This window comes from Melanaphis sacchari, unplaced genomic scaffold (genome assembly GCF_002803265.2).
Source record: "Melanaphis sacchari strain LSU unplaced genomic scaffold, SCAv2.0 Contig0_pilon_pilon, whole genome shotgun sequence".
Classification (NCBI taxonomy): domain Eukaryota; kingdom Metazoa; phylum Arthropoda; class Insecta; order Hemiptera; family Aphididae; genus Melanaphis; species Melanaphis sacchari.
This window is the reverse complement of record NW_020270366.1, coordinates 20,618,272-20,636,480: the sequence shown is the minus strand read 5'-3', so window position 1 is coordinate 20,636,480 and position 18,209 is coordinate 20,618,272. Positions and strand designations below refer to the sequence as shown.

The following is an 18,209-nucleotide window of genomic DNA, read 5'->3' as shown; positions in this document are numbered from 1 at the left end:
TACTCACAATACAAATTAATATTCTTATCAACAAACAATGTTGTGAAAATGTATTTTCTACATTGAATGCAATCAGTTCAGATCAGATAAATGAGACTAGTACTGTTTGTATTTTATTAAAGCTTACATGCCCCCTATTTAAAAATGTTTAATTATTAATAATAATAAAAACCGTATTAAAAATATAATAAAATTGGCGTAAAACTTCAGTTAACAATTGAAATAATATAATCTATGATTGTAATATTACAAATTAAAAGATAATTCTCAAAAATAAGAACAGAGAGCAGAAAGAATAGCTTTACAAATTTACAACCAAGTAATGTTTATATTTTATAAATAGCACATAAGTATTAATTCCTCTCAAAATTTGTTTAGAAAAAATTTTTTTACACAGTTATAGTCATATGATTTTTAAATTTAATAATTTAATACCAATCTTAAAATTTAGGTTTAAGTATGCTTGCACAGCTGCACTACAACTCTGTAGTTATAAAAATTAATAGAAATAAGATGTTGATAACTTTTGAATTTTTTTCTTTAATCCTTTATACAATATTAACTAGGTTAAAAATTTCTTTCGTGCTTGAATGCATATATTTATTTTTATTTTTAACATCATTTTTTTAAAATATTTTTCATAATAGTTTATTTGTTTTATTTTTCATTATAGATCATTTTCTCTAAATTTTAGATTTTAAAGAAAATATTTAAGTTTTTTTTAAAAATATTCGTACTACGATTATTGAAGGATTTTGATGTGATTAGATTTATCGCATACAAGTGCTCATACAGGTATACATAAATATATAACACGTGTTTTTATCAACAAATATTTGTACAATTAAATATTTTTCTTCAAATAATTTTAATTATTTCGAAAAAATAATTTGTAATTTTTTATCGTTTTCCCTTTTTATTTTTTAAATCATCAACATCCTACCATTAAAGCAATATATATTAAACTAGATAACTATAATCTGTATAATGGGTTAGTATTGAAATCGCCGCAGCGACGATTTGCCTTCCAACCACATAAACGGCGAAGTTGACGATGAATCAGATTCAATAGTTGGGCCTATGCCGCGAGCGTTGGCGACAAATGGGTGGGACGATGACGACGACGATCCGTGAAAGACGAAATGCGTGGCGGAAGCGGCGTTTATGACGTTGTCCCGGTGGCTAAACGGGTACATGGCTTTTGATGGTTTTCCGAAGTCCGCGATCTCGCACCGAACCACGCCGTCGTGTGGGTCGTCTGACCGACCGGCAAGGTCGGTTACCGCGAACCAACCGGTGCGCCTCGATAACAGCTCGAGAGTGAACACGGCCGCGGCCATGGAGAACCCGCACACCACCACCGCGTATGTGGTGTACAAGTCCGAGTTGCGGAGTTGCCGCTCCTTGCTGCCCAGGTTCAGTGGGCAGATCACTGCCTCCGGTAAGTCTTTGGTCTGCAGATGCCTTACAATTCCTGACTCCATGTACGACAGCATTCTGCTTGTATGATATGAAAACCAACATTTTTTGTTTTTATGTTATAATTTGTAATTTGTTCTCATGGCCTATGATTTAATTAATGCCACTTTGAGAGATGGAATTATTAATTACTCATGCGAAAAAAATTTGAATTAAAAAAATAAAAGACCATGCTCCTTATTAAATTTAACATCAGCTGTGAGTTGGGGAGAAATCAATTCGAAAATTTCAATTCGTGTGGTATTCAAAATATAAATGGCTTACTGATAGTCAAGTTAGGAATAAATTATATTGTTATTTATTATTTCCTATCCTATTATTAAGTCCAGGCGTATTAGTTTCATTTTTTTTTCAATGTCTCCCAAGTCCCCAGCCAAAAAAATCACGCCTCACCACTGAATCCAGGGATGGATATGCCTATATTACCTACCTCCCTTAAAACTATTACTGAGAAAAATTATAGGACGTCTAATCGAACATTCTATTTACAAAATTTATTAAATCGTAAACATAAATTATAAATTACAATTACATTTTGATTATAGATTTTCCAAAACAAAAATAATATAGCATTATATTATATAATCATAGATAATTGAACGAATAGACACTTACATAGGATTGAAAAGTGGTGGTAAAATACTGTGTTTAGGGTAGACAAATGACATTGATCTTGTCAAATATGGATCTGTAGTCAACACATAACGACACCGTTCTTTGTCATCCGTTATTGACCTTTCGATGTATAACATTAAAAAATTTAGCCAATTCTTATCGTGTAGAAGCAACGTTCCTATAATATTGTATAATGTAGAAAAAAATGTTAGTACAAAATTAGGGTAGGATTTTCTCCAAAAATGAAATATTATTTTCTTTCACAAAAAAAAAAAAAAATAGGTACTTCATTATAATAAAATATAGTAAAATATTAATTTCTTTTAATTATTCAGAAGTGTAATAATTTCAAATTAAAATATGATGTAAAAATTATCGCTTATTTTTTGATCACTTAATCTTTTAATCTACTATATTTTATCATAATGATTTTAAATTTTAAATTGAATTTATTTAATATTTAATGTTTACTAATTTACTTGTACGTAAAAGTATATAGGATAATATTTTAAGCCTAAAAATTATGGATATATCACTTTAAATTAATAATAGAGAGGCAGCGTAGAGGAATACGGTGCCTCATTTTTAGAATAAAATGACTACGATTCAATATTATATATATATATACAGTAAAACATTGAAATTACTAGATTTTGTATCGTGTGATTGTATCTTGAAAAGTTAATTATATCTATTGAAATCTGTACTATATTTAATTGGATTTTCTTACCTGATGAAATATAATTTAAAATTGTATCAATTTCGTCGATATTTATAACCATAAATTGACCATTTCCTTCGAACATTGATTGTTTAAGTGGCTTCAGATCATCATCCACCTTGACAATGTACTCGACAGCACTACCCTCTGAAGAAATCCATCGGTACTCATTACTCGCAATATCTTCTATTCTTTTTATGGGTAACGTAAATTTGGACAGTGTTAAAAACGCAGTCAAATTTGCCGTATAGAATGAGGTCAATATCATTATGAATATCCACCATGTGGCGAATATAAGTCTAGCAGAATCTATACAAATATTTAGTTTAAAATATATAATTACATTGCCAAACATCAATTACAAATTTATGATTTATAGATGTAATATTTTCGTATACTTAAATAGATACTTGCCACCGAGAGAAGGAAAGAAGGTTTCTGTACTTATAAATTAAATGTATAAGCATACACTGTAATAGTATCAAAAGGGCTAGCCGGTTTAATCTTAATAAATTAATAAATAATCATAAATTCACATAAAATATAATAAAAAATATGAAAAATATGAATAATTAATAACAAAAAACTATTGTAATATTATCAGACATACTCGTAATTAAATGGATTAATAAAATTATTAAATCAATTGCACTAAGTACTCTATATAATAATTTTGAAGTTATATCCGATTTACAGTTCGATTAATATTTTCCATATCTATCATACCTATACATACTATTATTGTTCCCCATGCGATAATAACGACAGCCAGTAATCTTATAATATAGGTTTATAACATGAGGTATAGTAAATTGATCGTATACATTTGGTCATGGTAAAATTGGTTGTTTGGTAAATTGGTCGCTTAGAAAATTAGTATATAAGTAAAGACCGGATTTAAACGCATTTTAAATTGTAAAATATGCATGCAAACATACACTAAAAAACGTAAAATATGCAAGAAAAAAATACATAACATGCAAAATAAAATTTAAAATATTTATTAAATTTTTTATTTGATTTTAATTTTGCAGTGATAATTATTTATTATTTTTATTTAAATTTTCATAAACAAAAAGTATAAGATGTATAATATAGCAAATATACAATACAAAAATGTAATTTGTTAAATTGTAATTTAATTTTTAATCATTATGTAATACATTATAAAAAATATTTCATTAAAATTAAATAGTATAGATACATTGGTGATATAAATAGGAAAAGTACAGTTTAATGTATGTTAATTGGATAAACAATAAGTTATCAAAGATTATTCTTTGAGACATAAAATATTTAATATTATATAAACGTAGGTACCTATAATTTGTTTTTGTTTTTTACTCAACACCTTTTTGGATCGTTAGATGTATATTTGTACGATTTTTTGTTAAAATATGCAAAAAATATAGAATATGTACTAACTTCAGAATATGAAAAATATACAGTATAAAATTTTGATATTAAATCAATCAATTAATGATTTGTGAATATTTATTAACTGCATTTATATGATGTTGAAAATAGAAACATGCATTTCATGCAAAATCCGGTTTTTATATATAAGTATAAAATTAGTATATATTAGTTATAAAAATAATATTTTGTCGCAATTTTTCTTAAAAGAATTTGTAGTGATATGTGTGAAAATATAAGTTATAAAAAATAATACGTGTGAAAATTATTATAAGTTATAATGAGCTATCCCTGATGGCCTAATATATATTCATCAATTAATGTTCTATTATTAAATGATTTACATATTGTATTTATTCTCTCTGCGTTGTCACTATATTTCTTCCGTTTTCTAGGGAATTCTGCTCCGGTACAATATTGGACCATTCTCAAACGGTTTAGCCTAACACTTTAAATTTGTACACGTTGTTATTCAACTTATCGCAAAATGTACAATAATGATTATTGTCGATTTGTACCTATATATAACCTTCTTAAACTAATATTCATGTTTTGCGACGAAAATATACTTCGACCAATTTTATACGAACAATTAACGTGAACTCTTATAACATTATAACATAATATTTGATTTTTATTATTTCAAAATAATTTTCTATCTTAACCAATAAAATTTATTGACAGTATAATATAGACACCGAAGTTTACCATAGTCGTCACTTTACTACTACCAAGAATATTTCACTGTGAATTAAATAAAAACTATATGTAGTGAGAAAAATTGTAGTTTATATGAATATAAATTTCGTTTTCATAAATGTTTAAAAAATGAAATATACAATTTTGTATTTCAAAAAATGTTTAGTTAATAAAATCTGGACCGCAATTCGTATGTAGGCACCTCAAAAAAACATGAGCAACAATCCGAAATAAATTTTTACCACAAGACAACAGTTCGATATCCAAGTTTAAAATTAATAGTATTTGGTTGTATATTGAAAATAATAATTGTAAGTAGGCGCTTGCTTAACGATTTATTATACGTACCAGTATCTGGGTTCAAAGATGATCCTTGTTTCATTAATGCACCATATACGAACCAAATACACGTGGGTATTGGATATACCCCTGATTCATGACCGCAGAGTTTATGTCTTAGCATCATAATACCATAAATAATTGGACCCACTGCTATCAGAGACATCAAAATTAATAACCACACCTATATAAAATGCCAATGTACGTCAATTTTTGAATTATAATAATAATAAATTGTGTATTAATTATAAATTATTAAAATAAATAAAAAGTAGTTTTTTATAAATATTTGATCATTTTTTTTTGAAAAGTTATTACTCATTGCATTATTGTTATTGGCTATGATAATAGTATAAGAAATGTATTTTCTATTGGGTACTAACTCTCATGACATATATTATTATCGATAATCGAACTAAGTACTTTGTTAATATAATGCTACCTCAATTTCAAAAGGTGCTAATAAACCAGATCCAGTAGCACTTTCTTTGGGTCTTTTCATAAGCACAACATATTGAAATTGAGTCAACTCTATACTCCACTTGACAATGTCATCTAGTCCCGGTAAAACCGGTATAAAAGCAGCTGCCATATCTACTTCCTAAAATAATATACATATAATATTTAAGAATAAATTAGGTAGATAATCATAAAAATTTATTTTCAATTACCTAATAAAAATTCATGTGGCATACAAAACAGAACATATCACATCAGGGGCGTAAAATAAAAGGTAATGAAAGGGTGGATCCTCACCATAGCCATTTTGTTTTGAAAATTGTATAATTATATTTTTTAAGAAAACTTAAAAATATAATATTTATTGAAAGAAGAGGACAAAAAGCGACCTGAAAGAAGTTCATCAGAGCAACAGGAGACAAAGCTAACATTGTGATAAAAGGCAATCTCAAATACTTCCATAGATCTTAAAACAACACAAATACGTTATTTAACATTTTTATTGAACAGAAATCACAAACGATATTATTCTAGCCATAAAAATCCAGTATACGGATCGTATCTTCAACCTCTTACAATTTAAAATATTATTTACACTTGTGATTTAAGTATTACCTATACGGTACTTAAATATTACTCGATATTACATATACGCGTAGTATACCATTCTAGCTGTATTAACAACCACCGGTTAACTAAAAATTTATCATCCCAATATTATACGTTTTATTATTATTTTTCATATTAAGTTATAGTAAATAAGCATATTAAATCGCCTATTTTTTTTAAAAGTTATGTTTTTTCCACTGATCCCATGTAAAATAATTATATATACGTCACTGTATTACATAGTATTATAAAGAAAATTATTTAAGATTTGATATAACTAGTTATACATATATAGTAAAGGTTATTTCTACGATTTTTAGGGAAGTATATGACTTTGATTCGATGCACTTCTAAAAAAATTTGTATCAATCACCTTTTTTAATCAGAATACGCCAAAATAATATGTATGTATACGACGCATACATTGTATATTGTATATTATAAATATATAATTTATTTATGCTGTTACTACAATTTACATACTTAAATCTTTAAGGATTTAAGTACAGATGTGTGTAATGCTTTACCTACACAATATTATACAGTTACTAGATAAGATTAAGAATGTTCAACCAATTTTACATTTTAGTAGTTCCCGACTCCAGTAAGCAATAACTAGTATTGGTCGAAAAAATGTTAGCATTACCCCAGAAACATTTCACTAATTATATCTTCAATGTACAACTAGTATATATTATCCAGTGTTCATACAACCATACATATATTTGAATATACTCTATGACCTATATAAATATCTATAAGTATCTACGTAGGTTATATCTACCTATACAACAGCTACTATAAACAATTAGTTTTGGATTACATGTTTGGGTGTTTTTTCATTTTAAACGAATCATGTCTACAAAAACTTGTTTATAAACAGCTTTTATATTAATTAAATATTTAAATATTATATTGTATGTCGATGTATTATATAACTTATAAAATATAAGTATAGATATACCTTTAAGCATATTGATTTTTATTTCATTTTTTTAAAAAGATGCCCAGCTATTGATAATTTTTTTGGTTACAAATCAATTAAAGTAATGAAAAAAGTTTTAATTTATAATGAAGTTAATAATCGATATAATAATATGTATTGAATAAACTTAGTATAACGTAAATTGAATATTTGCAGTAGATATTATTGTATAAAAAAACAATTACCTATATAAAATAAATAAAAATTAAAATAATAATTTACATCAAACAATTTTTTTTATTATTATTGTTTTTATTGACCAAAAAGTCATTATTTTTATTAAGTGAACACTATTAAATACAAAAATATTTATTAAATAAATTCAAATCGTTCTATATATGTTAAATCTACATAAAAAATATTGTTAATTTAAAAATAAATAGGAAATATCACCTATACTTTTTACTAGATAAGTTCTAAAATCAATGAAAATTAATATTTTTTTAGTCTAGTGTATGTTTTTTATTTTAGGTAATTTAGTTTTTTTCGAAATATTTTTTTTTCAACAAACCAACGGACAAAAATCTAAACATATTAACCTAAGTAAGACATTTAATAATGTCCTACTTACAAAATAGTTACTTACCTATAAAATCACGCATTATAGATATTTTATGAGACGATAATTTGGTTTGAATTCGACAATAAAAAAAAAAAAATTAAATGTTTAAAAAAAATATATTCAGTAACTCATGTATTATAAATGGAGTTATTATGTTAATAATTTTTTATCTCACCCCATTAACTAGCATATAGATGATGCTGCCATTTTCATTTAACAAGGTTTCTCTTGTTGGTACCACTACGTCGTAAGTGAATCCATACCGCTGACGAAGCGTTTCCACAATTTCAAATGCTATTCCGTGACCGATAAGTGTACCGTTAATTTCTTTTGTAACCCAACTCAAGGGTTTCGAATTCTATGAAACAGAAAAACTTTTCAATTTATTAACTTGTCAACAATTTTAAACTATAATTTATTATATACACTCGATATATCATAGATATATTATGATAATTATTTTACATTAAAATTGTATTCAAATGTGTTAGATTATTGTAATATATACACTGTATATTATTATTTTTAATTATTATTAATTTAATTGTTATAGACTCACTGGGAATGTAGCAATTTTCAACCGTTTACCCCGCAGAATTTCATATTGAATTTGAAAGTTGTTTTTTAGATCACACTGATATTCGGTATTATTAATGTATTTCGCTTTATGCTCAGAAACTAAATAAAATTATATAAATAACAATTAATACTCATTCCTATGTTCTTAAAACTATGATTACGAAAAAAACGGTGCTATGGCTAAGGGCTTACATGGGCTAAAATTCGTACAAAAAATACTTTAAGTTATTAAAATAAGAAAATTAAAAAAAACTTACAGTAATCGAATTTGCAAAACCTTAAATAAGTATTAATACGGGAAATTATGCTAAATAATTTTTATTAATACGCAATAAGCATAATACCACAATCAGATGTAGTATTTATTTTTCATTCAAAGCCAAAGCACCCCTTCTATTTCATTAAATTCCACTTTATAAAAAATAAGTGCATGTATATAAACTCCTTCTTACAAAATGAACAACATCACAAATTTGTATTAAGAAAATATTTTAATTCTTTCAATGCAATAAAATCTGTTCCTTGTAGTAATAAATTGATATGTGACACTCTAATTGTAAAAATTAAACAAATATTACACATCTAAATCATTTTAACGCACGAGTGGTGCACAATCATAAAAATTATCATAATTAATCTTATTAGAAGGATTTTATCACTAAATTTATGAGGTAAAATTTAATTCAAAAATGTAACTTATAAGCTTAAAAAAAGGCAATATGTCAGTTTGTGACAGACACCTATCTCTTATTCAATGAAGAAATCAGATATTTAAGCTTTAGCACAAATATAATATTGTTTTAACGGGAAAATAACATATTTATGTATACCATTTGCGAAATTTAAACTTACTCCATTTCCACGGTGGTGGAAAAGTAGTTTCTGTAATGTTCGACGGTGGCCAATTAGCGCAAAGCGCTAATAACAATGCGTTGGTCAGCGCCATAGGATTTAAAGTTCATAAAATTATTAAGTTCTTAGAAGTTTCGGCAGTTGATGAATGGCTACTGTCGCCGTGTTCCACACTAACCCCGTGATTTATTTCAAGTTGTGCTGTCAAAACTGTCTCCTGTTGAATAAATGATTACACCGAAAGGGTGTTTATTTAACCATAACAATCGGTCATAATATTATATAGATTTTTAAAATAATGAAACATATGTTAAATATTAACGATTACTGTGAGACCGTATGCACATAGAAATATGTTCATAGTCCATTTATATTATTACAAATATACTTAAATTATAGACGGTATTCAAAATCGGATTGTTGAGTACCATAAATTATTATCAAAACCAATAAATTGTCTTCGATTCAGGAATATACGACATAATAAGCGGTTTTTAACCATAATCGATTCCATTGATTAGGTAATGGTTTTTGATCATTATTAATCAATGGCCGATATCGTAGCAGCGGAATCTATAAATGACTAAATATATTTACATTTAGTCAAATACTCTGATTAAAATATGTTATTAATTTGAATTAACAGTGTATTATCGTACTTTTAGTTCAGTGGTGTGTTTGAAGGAGTGATTCATTTCCTCTCTCACTATCACAGATAATTTTCAAATAGATTTAAAATCTTGAACATGCAATATATCGTTAAATTTTATTTTTTTAGTAAAATATTCAGAGATTATACTTAGAAATATAAATCATATTTTAATCAGAATATTTGCATATATATTTATAACCATACCTAATAAATACTATCTATGATATAAATATTTGCATCCATGGCTAATATATACAAATTATGGTATTTATATTTGCATCTATGGCTAATAAATTTGCGTCTGTGGTATATATATTTATATCCATAGCTAATATATACACAAAGGTGGATATGACCAATGGGATACCGGAACTTCCTGATGCACCCCCTTCCATTACAGTGATGTACATTTTTTTCCAGGATCATTAAGACAACTTACCTTCAACTACTTTAAAACGAGTATTTGAAATACATAATTACATTAATATTAAATAATCTTCAAGTTAAATTAAAATATTTTCGTTCTAAACAGCAAAATTTAAATATATATAAGTTTTTAGACACATTATTTCGAGTTTACAAATGAAATAAAAGATAATTCTGGTAACAACGATGAAGATCAATATGAAAAATGTGAAAATAACAATCATGATGAAAGCGCTTTTATCAATTGTTGCTATGAGTTAATAATTCATTATAATTTGTTTAGTAGAGCTTATCCTGGATTATTTTTATGCCATAAATTAATTTTAACTATGTCAGTTACACAAGTTTTTTGAGAACGTTTGTTTTCAAAATTTAGAATATTAAAAAATTCTTTAAGAAATTCTCTGACACAAGACCATTTAGAATATTTCACGCTTATAGCCTTAGAAAATAATGTATTATCAAATTTCGATAATGAAGATATAAATATTATTATTAATAATTTTAAAATGAACGTTACTGACAAATTTTTTTTTTTTAGTTTTTATTAAGATATACACAATTTATTCTTTTAAGCACAATAAGAGTATGTGATAACAGAACAAAACAGTATTAAATATTTGGAATAAGAAGCCACCTATTACTCATTAGTGATACTTGAAACTGACATTAATTTGAAACATGTTTCAAATTATAACAAACTATTAATTTGTAGTAATATAGTTGCTTACATCATGACTGTTATATTCAAATTTTTCATATTGGTCTTCACTGTTAACAAAATTATTATTGTTTTTTTTTTTTTTTTGTATATAAATTAAAAATTAAGCTAATATTTACATATTATTTTCATGGAATGTAATTATTTATGTACAGTAACCTATGCAACTTCTCAATTTCACAAATGTCGAGCTTAGCGTGACACAGTTTTTGAAAATAGTACTCTGTATGCAAAACATAGGTATAATATATAAAAAAAAAAAAAAAAAACTAAACTGAAATTTTCAAAAATCTAATTATTGTTGCATTAAATTAGAATTATTTTATAATGTTCATCTATATCTATAAACTATGTAGTAGATATGTGAAGGATTTTTATCGTTTTTAGGTTTTATCAAAAAAAGAAAAGAAAAAATTAACACGCAGTGACTTAAATATTTGACATCCCTGACCTGTGCTATTTGTAAAATAATAAAATTAATGCCCAAATGCCGCCCCATTAAATATTTTCCCGGTAATTTTTTTTTTCACTTATCCGCCCCTGTATAACACAATCTATGGTATTGATATTAGCATCTATGACTGATACATACAATCTATGATATTTATACTTGCATCTATGGCTAATAAATTTGCATCTGTTTGTACAACGCAGGATAACATTAACGATATAATTTAACAAATACGCTCCTCAGAAAAATAATTGTTACTCAAGTAATAGTTGATCATTTTTCCCACTTTTTATTTCAAATTTCAATCGTTTCTTAAAAAGTGCGCATGCAGTCTGGTGTCATTTTTGAGTTGATCTGCTGAAGAAAGTTTTTCTAAAATGCAATTTTTAATATTTTCCATCTAAACATGCGATCGTCATTTAACGTGAATTAATTTTATATTCTTATCGGAAAGCGGTCGTATCCGGTCAAACTATCTCCGTCGCCTTTTAATTTATCTGAACCAATTAAATACGTCCCGCACCGCACACGACGTATACACTATATAGTATATTATAGTATATATGTATTAACTTGCCATTTACGCTGTTTACTTTCTGACTACTAAGAATATTATTTATTTTTCAAATCATTAACGGATGTGCTATCGTATTGATGTATTCTGTATTACATTCTACATACTTTAGGAGCATCAAAATATAGCAGTTGCGTCCACTATACTTCTAGGAGTCAGACTCTTATCTTATCAATATGACTTCGCCTATTCGGCTTACAGCTATAATGCTACGACCTCACAAATTACCACCAGATCCGGAAGCTTCGCTTCTGATAAAACTAGAAAGATATCTCCTAAATCCTAATGATTCTTCTCTTCTCTTGACCGAGGAATTCCGTCGCACAATGTCGAATTTCGTAAAGACTCGAGATGAAATATTGAAACAATGCAAGGATTTGTGTCTTTCTCAAAAATTAGTATTTTCAGATTTAAAATCTAAACAAAACACATTATCAACCGAAGTTGAGACTTTAAAAATTGAAAACGCAACCCTTCGTCTTGACGTTATTTATCTTAAAGAACGAGCTATCTTCCTCGAAGGCAATCTTAATGCAATTTCATCCGTGCCTAATTCGAGTCAAGTACAATAGCTTTTACGTGAAAAAAATATCGGAACAATAAAGGTATTTTTTTGATGCAATTGTTTATGGGCTTACAGAATCTATTGCTCCTCGGACAACTGATAAGACTACTGATCACATTAAATTACTTGATGTTACTATTCATTCTTTATCTTTGTCTGTTCCATCTGAATCTCATGACTAGACTGAGCAATTGAAGGAAAACTACAACTTTACTTCTTCAAAGTACAATTTAGATCCAATTTGCTACCTATCCAAAACCATCCTCAAAATAGAAAATTGAAACAGTTTTTCGACTATTTATCATGTAAGTATGCATGTACAAAAAAAAACACAAGTATGCCATTTCGAAATCAATACATTCATTGCTCCTTTCGAATACTTGGAGTATAAAATATAAATCAAAATATTTGCATTTTTTGTAAATAAACATAAAATAAATGTATTCAATCGTATAAAATAATTTTATACAGCGTACACAATACCATTTGTTACACATGTATTATATAAAAATTCAAGTAATTAATATTTTGATAGTAATATGCTAGGTATGTATGTTTGTACCTAACATAAATTTTGCACAGAAAAATAGTGAAGTATGATACTGATTTTATTTAATTCATTGGGTTATTTGTGAATATAATGATTCAACAACTGTAACCATAGAAACTGAAAGACATAAATGTGAAAATAAAAAAAGAAACAATATTTGAATCCAATAATAATATTATTAAAGTTCATTTAATGTAATATGTATGTACGTAAATAGTTGTAATAATTATTATAAATATGGAATCTTACTTGGACGAAGTAAACAACAACAGAAATATGGGTATAACAACACTACTGGTAGGTTAATAGACAATATATTTTACGACAATTATAGATAATTATATTGTATCAAAAATACAAAATAAAAATAGTAATAAAATATAAGACAAATTGATACCTACCTAAGTAATATAAAATATAAAGCCGTAAGTACCTAAGACCTATTAAATAAAAAACATTAAAAAATATTAATGTTCAATTAAATTTTTTTAAATTAACTACTAATGAATGCTTATTTTCATTGAAGTTATTTTAATATTAACTTTGTTAACTTTATCTATAAACTATAAAATCAATTTTTACAATGTTTCAACTTTAAAATGTTGCTTCACCAACACAAGTAAAATACAAATTAACATTTCCAAGTATTCAATTTTAAGGAAGATAGTGTCAAAAACCGGAATTTGGATCAAATAACTTCACTTAAATTACAAGCTCCTATGTTTGTAAACCGTTTGTGTATGTTGGGTACTTATGTACCTAATTTGGTGGAGCTTGATTTAACAGACAGTTTTCTTCCGTCATTCAGGTTATTAATACATTAAAGAGTAAATTTAGAAAATTTTTTTAACAAATAATATTTCTGTGTAGAGATTTTGCATTTAAACTTGATAATTTGAAAATCCTAAAAGTAGCCTCCTGCCACCTAAAATCATTGGATGGAGTTTGGAACATACCAAACTTGGAAGAGTTATTTGCTTCTGACAATGATATCAATGACCTAATGCTATGCTCTACACTGGTTAAACTCATCACTCTAGACTTATCTAGGTATATCTTTATATACGTCATACTAAACCATTATACAATTTTAATTAAAATAAAATTTTATAGAAATAAGATCATGGATTTGACAAGATTACACTTCTTAAACTTTTGCGAACAATTACAAAGTTTATCTTTATCAGGGTGTCCAGTGGCTAAAGTTGAAGATTTTGAGAAAAATGTCCGCAATATTTTACCAAACTTGAATCATTTGAATGGAAATAAAACTTTGGGTAAGAAATCTTGTATATTATAATCAATTAAACCTCAAAAAAAAATTTAATATTTGATTTAATATTCGTAAATTTAATAAAAAGAAATAGAACAAGTTAAACCCAAATTGACCATTGAATCAATAGTTTGTGGAAATATAACTGCTGCATTACGAAGTAAAAAAACTAACTACAGTGGAAATAAGGTACCTATTGCCTAACTATATTTATAGAGTATAAGTATAAAATAAAATATATCACCATATTAGTAAGTTAAAATAATTTTAAAGATAAATAATTTACTATACTAGTGTTGTTATTTTCTGCTGCAATAAAGAAAATAAATAATCAAAATTAAAATACCTATTATTTGATGGAGTAATTTATTTTGTGTATAACACTAACAAGTAACAAAAGTACTTTATTTTATAGGATATACAATTTGGAAATGGACAAAAAGTATTGAATGATGAAAAAAAGTAATTAAATAATATAGGACAATTTTTAATTACAAAACTAGTTTAACATTATAAAATTGTATTAATATAGCAATTAAATTAAACAAAGAGTACACATTTTTTATTGTATGGTTCACATTTTTTTTTTTTCATTTTTTTGATTAAATCTATGTTTAACATTAATAATAATACACAGTCTTTATAATTAATAATAATGTCGACAGTTACGCAAACAAAATATTATCAAAATATAATTATACACAAATTATATTATTAAAAAAAATGTGGCCTACTTTATATTCTAATCAAATTCTTCAACACCTCCTGCATTATCATCTGAATCTTGTTGATCAAAATCAGTCATTCGGACATCTTGATCTTCCCCATATTGAATCATTGTGTTAATAGTATATAGTAAACCAGAAATACTCTCTTCGTCTTTTATATTTAATGGCACAAATTGAACAAGACTATAGTCTTCGATCATTTGACCAATACATTTAGATAAATGCCGATATTTCTTTCCCCAGCTTGTATTACTTTTTACATCAGACAGCAATGCACGGGCATCTGGCTCTAAATAACTAAATTGACAAATTTTAAATTTGAATAGTAAACATTAAATCAAAAAATCAACAAATTAAAATAATTACTCGTCCAAATGTTTTCTAGCAGTTTTACTAAGTAAATCCATTTTTGAAAGAACATTAACATGAGGTAGTTCTAAATTTATCATAACCGATAAAGCTGCCATGGTTCCTATGATTATATATATATATATAGATATGCATTAATGTTTTGTAAAATATGTTTAAATATTTTTATAATAATACATATAAAAACTAATTCATGCAGTTCTGACCCATAGAATAAAATATCACATAGTACAAAATTAATTTTATTTCTATCATTAATAATAATCTTAATTTAAAGTAGTATTCTAGTATATATACCATACATGCATATCATAGAAATGATACACAGATAAAATAGTATCTAGAATTATAAAACCCACAAAGATCATTAACTGCACATTAAAATACTTGGATTATTGATGTATAAATTTAAATGCATTAAAATACATTATCATGTAATCTTAAAAAGATTCTTAGTATATGAGAATAATAAAAAGACTTATTGAAATTTCATTGATACAAAGTAGTCAGGAATATATTGTTGTAATATTATATATTGTAAAACCTTAACTCCTATTTAAAAAAATATGTACATCTATATATTACCAGAAATGAACTTTGGTCCATCTACCATAAACTGAGAGTCTATCAGCATAACTGAACACACATTGAATCCCCAGTTTTGAAGTAATTCTGCTAATTGTTTAACAGTTTTCATATGGGTATATAATTCTATTTGTCCAGGCAAATCAAATAGAATATAGTCATCATCATCATCACCCAATTGTTCTCTTAGCCAATCTTGATTTTCTATTAAATATCTGTAAGCCAAATAACATTTTATTATAATACTCACTTAATTTATAAAACCTCACTTACTCCATACAAAATACCAATCCTCCATTGGGCCCAAAATGCAGTATTTCATCATCCATAGCATCATCAACATGAATCAATTCACGTATATCAACAGTTGGATTGTAATTGAAACGCTCAGCTGCTGGATCCAAATTAACTACCATCACTGAATTTTTTTCATTTTCAATGTGTTCTGCTATAGCAGAACAATATGTGGACTGAATAAACATACAAGTAATCATTATTAAACATAATTTAAAAAGTTATTTAATAAAATTGTAATATTAAAAGATTATGTGATTTATTTTATAGATTAATTTACACAGAAAATATATATTTGTAGTTAAAATAAGCAATTTTGATTATTTCTACTCATAAAAAAAGATAATGGCACAATGGAAACAATGTAGATTAAATTTATTTTCTAAACAGACATAACAAAATGATGGTACTTGGTATATTGACAAGCAATATAATAATATCAAAAATACACTAAGACACTACATAAACAAAAATAGTTGAAATTTATGTCCAAATGCTAGTAGATAGACTTAATAAATATTTGTACATAGTAATAAAATAATACAAAAATTGAGAAAGCATTTAAATTTACCTTTCCACTTCCAGCTGGTCCCATCACTAACTGAGCATACCTCATTATTTATATTTATGTAACTCCGAATCAAATATGTAATATAATTAATTTATGCAACAAACACCTTCTAAAAAAAAATAAAAATAAAATAATTATTATTGATATGTAGGCACCTATCAACAAAAACTTGAATATATTAAAATAAATAATAAAAAACAAATTCTATTTAAATAAAAGACAATAAATTATAACATGAGATTATCTATAAATTTTAATACCCATAACGGCTATAACTAATAAAATTATATTTTATGTAAAGGCCACAATATCGTTAATTTTAAATTAAAAAATACAAGTGCGAAGTTGTTTTGCTTATTTACTTACAAGTTAGTAGTTACGATTCTTATTTTTTGTGGCGTATCGGTAGTCGGTACTAACTACTAAGCCCATTGCTGATAACACAATCGCTTTGTAGAATGTGATTACCTATCAGTGATAATATAATTAAAAAATAAAAATATATTAATTGGTATTTTAAGGAATTGAAATGTTTGAATAGCAAATTTTTCATTAAAGTTATTTGACTTATTAACTTCTGAAAACACGTACAAATTAATATACTAAATTTATTAAAATTCAATTGTCGCTTAAACATAAAAATACCATTTATCATTAAATATTAACTACAGATATTGTAAATCGTAAACGAACATGTTCAATTGAACTATTTTCCAAAGCGAACGATTTTAAGTTCGAACTAGTTCACGTTTAAATGAATGATATCGTTCATCATTAATTTCAATGTATTAATTATTGTTCATTGTCAAAAATTGATTTGAAAATGTTAAATTCTGAACAATAAATTAAAGTTCAATATTGACATAATAGCATAATAACTGCCCGTGGACGAGTAACAGTAATAATACATTTACAAACTTCTATGATCGTATAATAGATTGTCAAAGCCGAGTACCCGAATTATAAAATATCTTATAAATATTTAAATACCTTTCGTTTTCGTAGTCTTGTCTCTAACAACTCGGTACTCAGTCAAATACAGGAAAAATCTAAGACTGTGTTGGGAAGTGGGAACACTGATTCCTGGTTAATTCTAAATACTAACCTTGCGACCCTGGTTAACTTATCAATAATT

General features: G+C 26.2%; 3 protein-coding genes across 6 annotated transcripts; 1 reads left to right on the top strand and 2 right to left on the bottom strand.

Annotated features, from left to right (window-relative positions):
* Positions 1-916: 916 nt before the first annotated feature.
* LOC112595010 (ionotropic receptor 93a) lies at positions 917-9,579 on the bottom strand. Its single transcript, XM_025340079.1, has 8 exons — positions 9,316-9,579; positions 8,444-8,562; positions 8,060-8,242; positions 5,712-5,870; positions 5,279-5,453; positions 2,825-3,124; positions 2,095-2,272; positions 917-1,497 (listed from the first exon to the last, which is right to left on the bottom strand). Exons 1-8 carry the CDS (start codon positions 9,407-9,409, stop codon positions 993-995), a joined length of 1,713 nt encoding a protein of 570 aa, XP_025195864.1. The 5' UTR covers positions 9,410-9,579; the 3' UTR covers positions 917-992.
* A 3,864-nt stretch (positions 9,580-13,443) lies between these two features.
* LOC112597374 (acidic leucine-rich nuclear phosphoprotein 32 family member E-like) lies at positions 13,444-15,040 on the top strand. 3 transcript variants are annotated; one of them, XM_025343402.1, is made up of 6 exons: positions 13,444-13,551; positions 13,918-14,062; positions 14,125-14,304; positions 14,368-14,531; positions 14,616-14,716; positions 14,943-15,040. In XM_025343402.1, exons 1-6 carry the CDS (start codon positions 13,458-13,460, stop codon positions 14,991-14,993), a joined length of 735 nt encoding a protein of 244 aa, XP_025199187.1. In that variant the 5' UTR covers positions 13,444-13,457; the 3' UTR covers positions 14,994-15,040. The 3 variants fall into 3 exon arrangements, with proteins under 3 accessions (XP_025199187.1, XP_025199196.1, XP_025199204.1); XM_025343411.1 differs by having other exon boundaries at positions 13,914-14,062; XM_025343419.1 differs by having other exon boundaries at positions 13,477-13,551; positions 13,875-14,062.
* A 140-nt stretch (positions 15,041-15,180) lies between these two features.
* Positions 15,181-18,122, bottom strand: LOC112603392 (GPN-loop GTPase 3). Of its 2 annotated transcripts, XM_025351930.1 has the most exons (7): positions 18,065-18,122; positions 17,441-17,542; positions 17,075-17,183; positions 16,483-16,679; positions 16,210-16,424; positions 15,622-15,727; positions 15,181-15,552 (listed from the first exon to the last, which is right to left on the bottom strand). In XM_025351930.1, the coding sequence occupies exons 3-7, from the start codon at positions 17,117-17,119 to the stop codon at positions 15,270-15,272; spliced, it is 846 nt and encodes a 281-aa protein (XP_025207715.1). In that variant the 5' UTR covers positions 17,120-17,183; positions 17,441-17,542; positions 18,065-18,122; the 3' UTR covers positions 15,181-15,269. The 2 variants fall into 2 exon arrangements, with proteins under 2 accessions (XP_025207715.1, XP_025207722.1); XM_025351937.1 differs by lacking the exons at positions 17,441-17,542; positions 18,065-18,122 and adding an exon at positions 17,335-17,347.
* Positions 18,123-18,209: the final 87 nt, after the last annotated feature.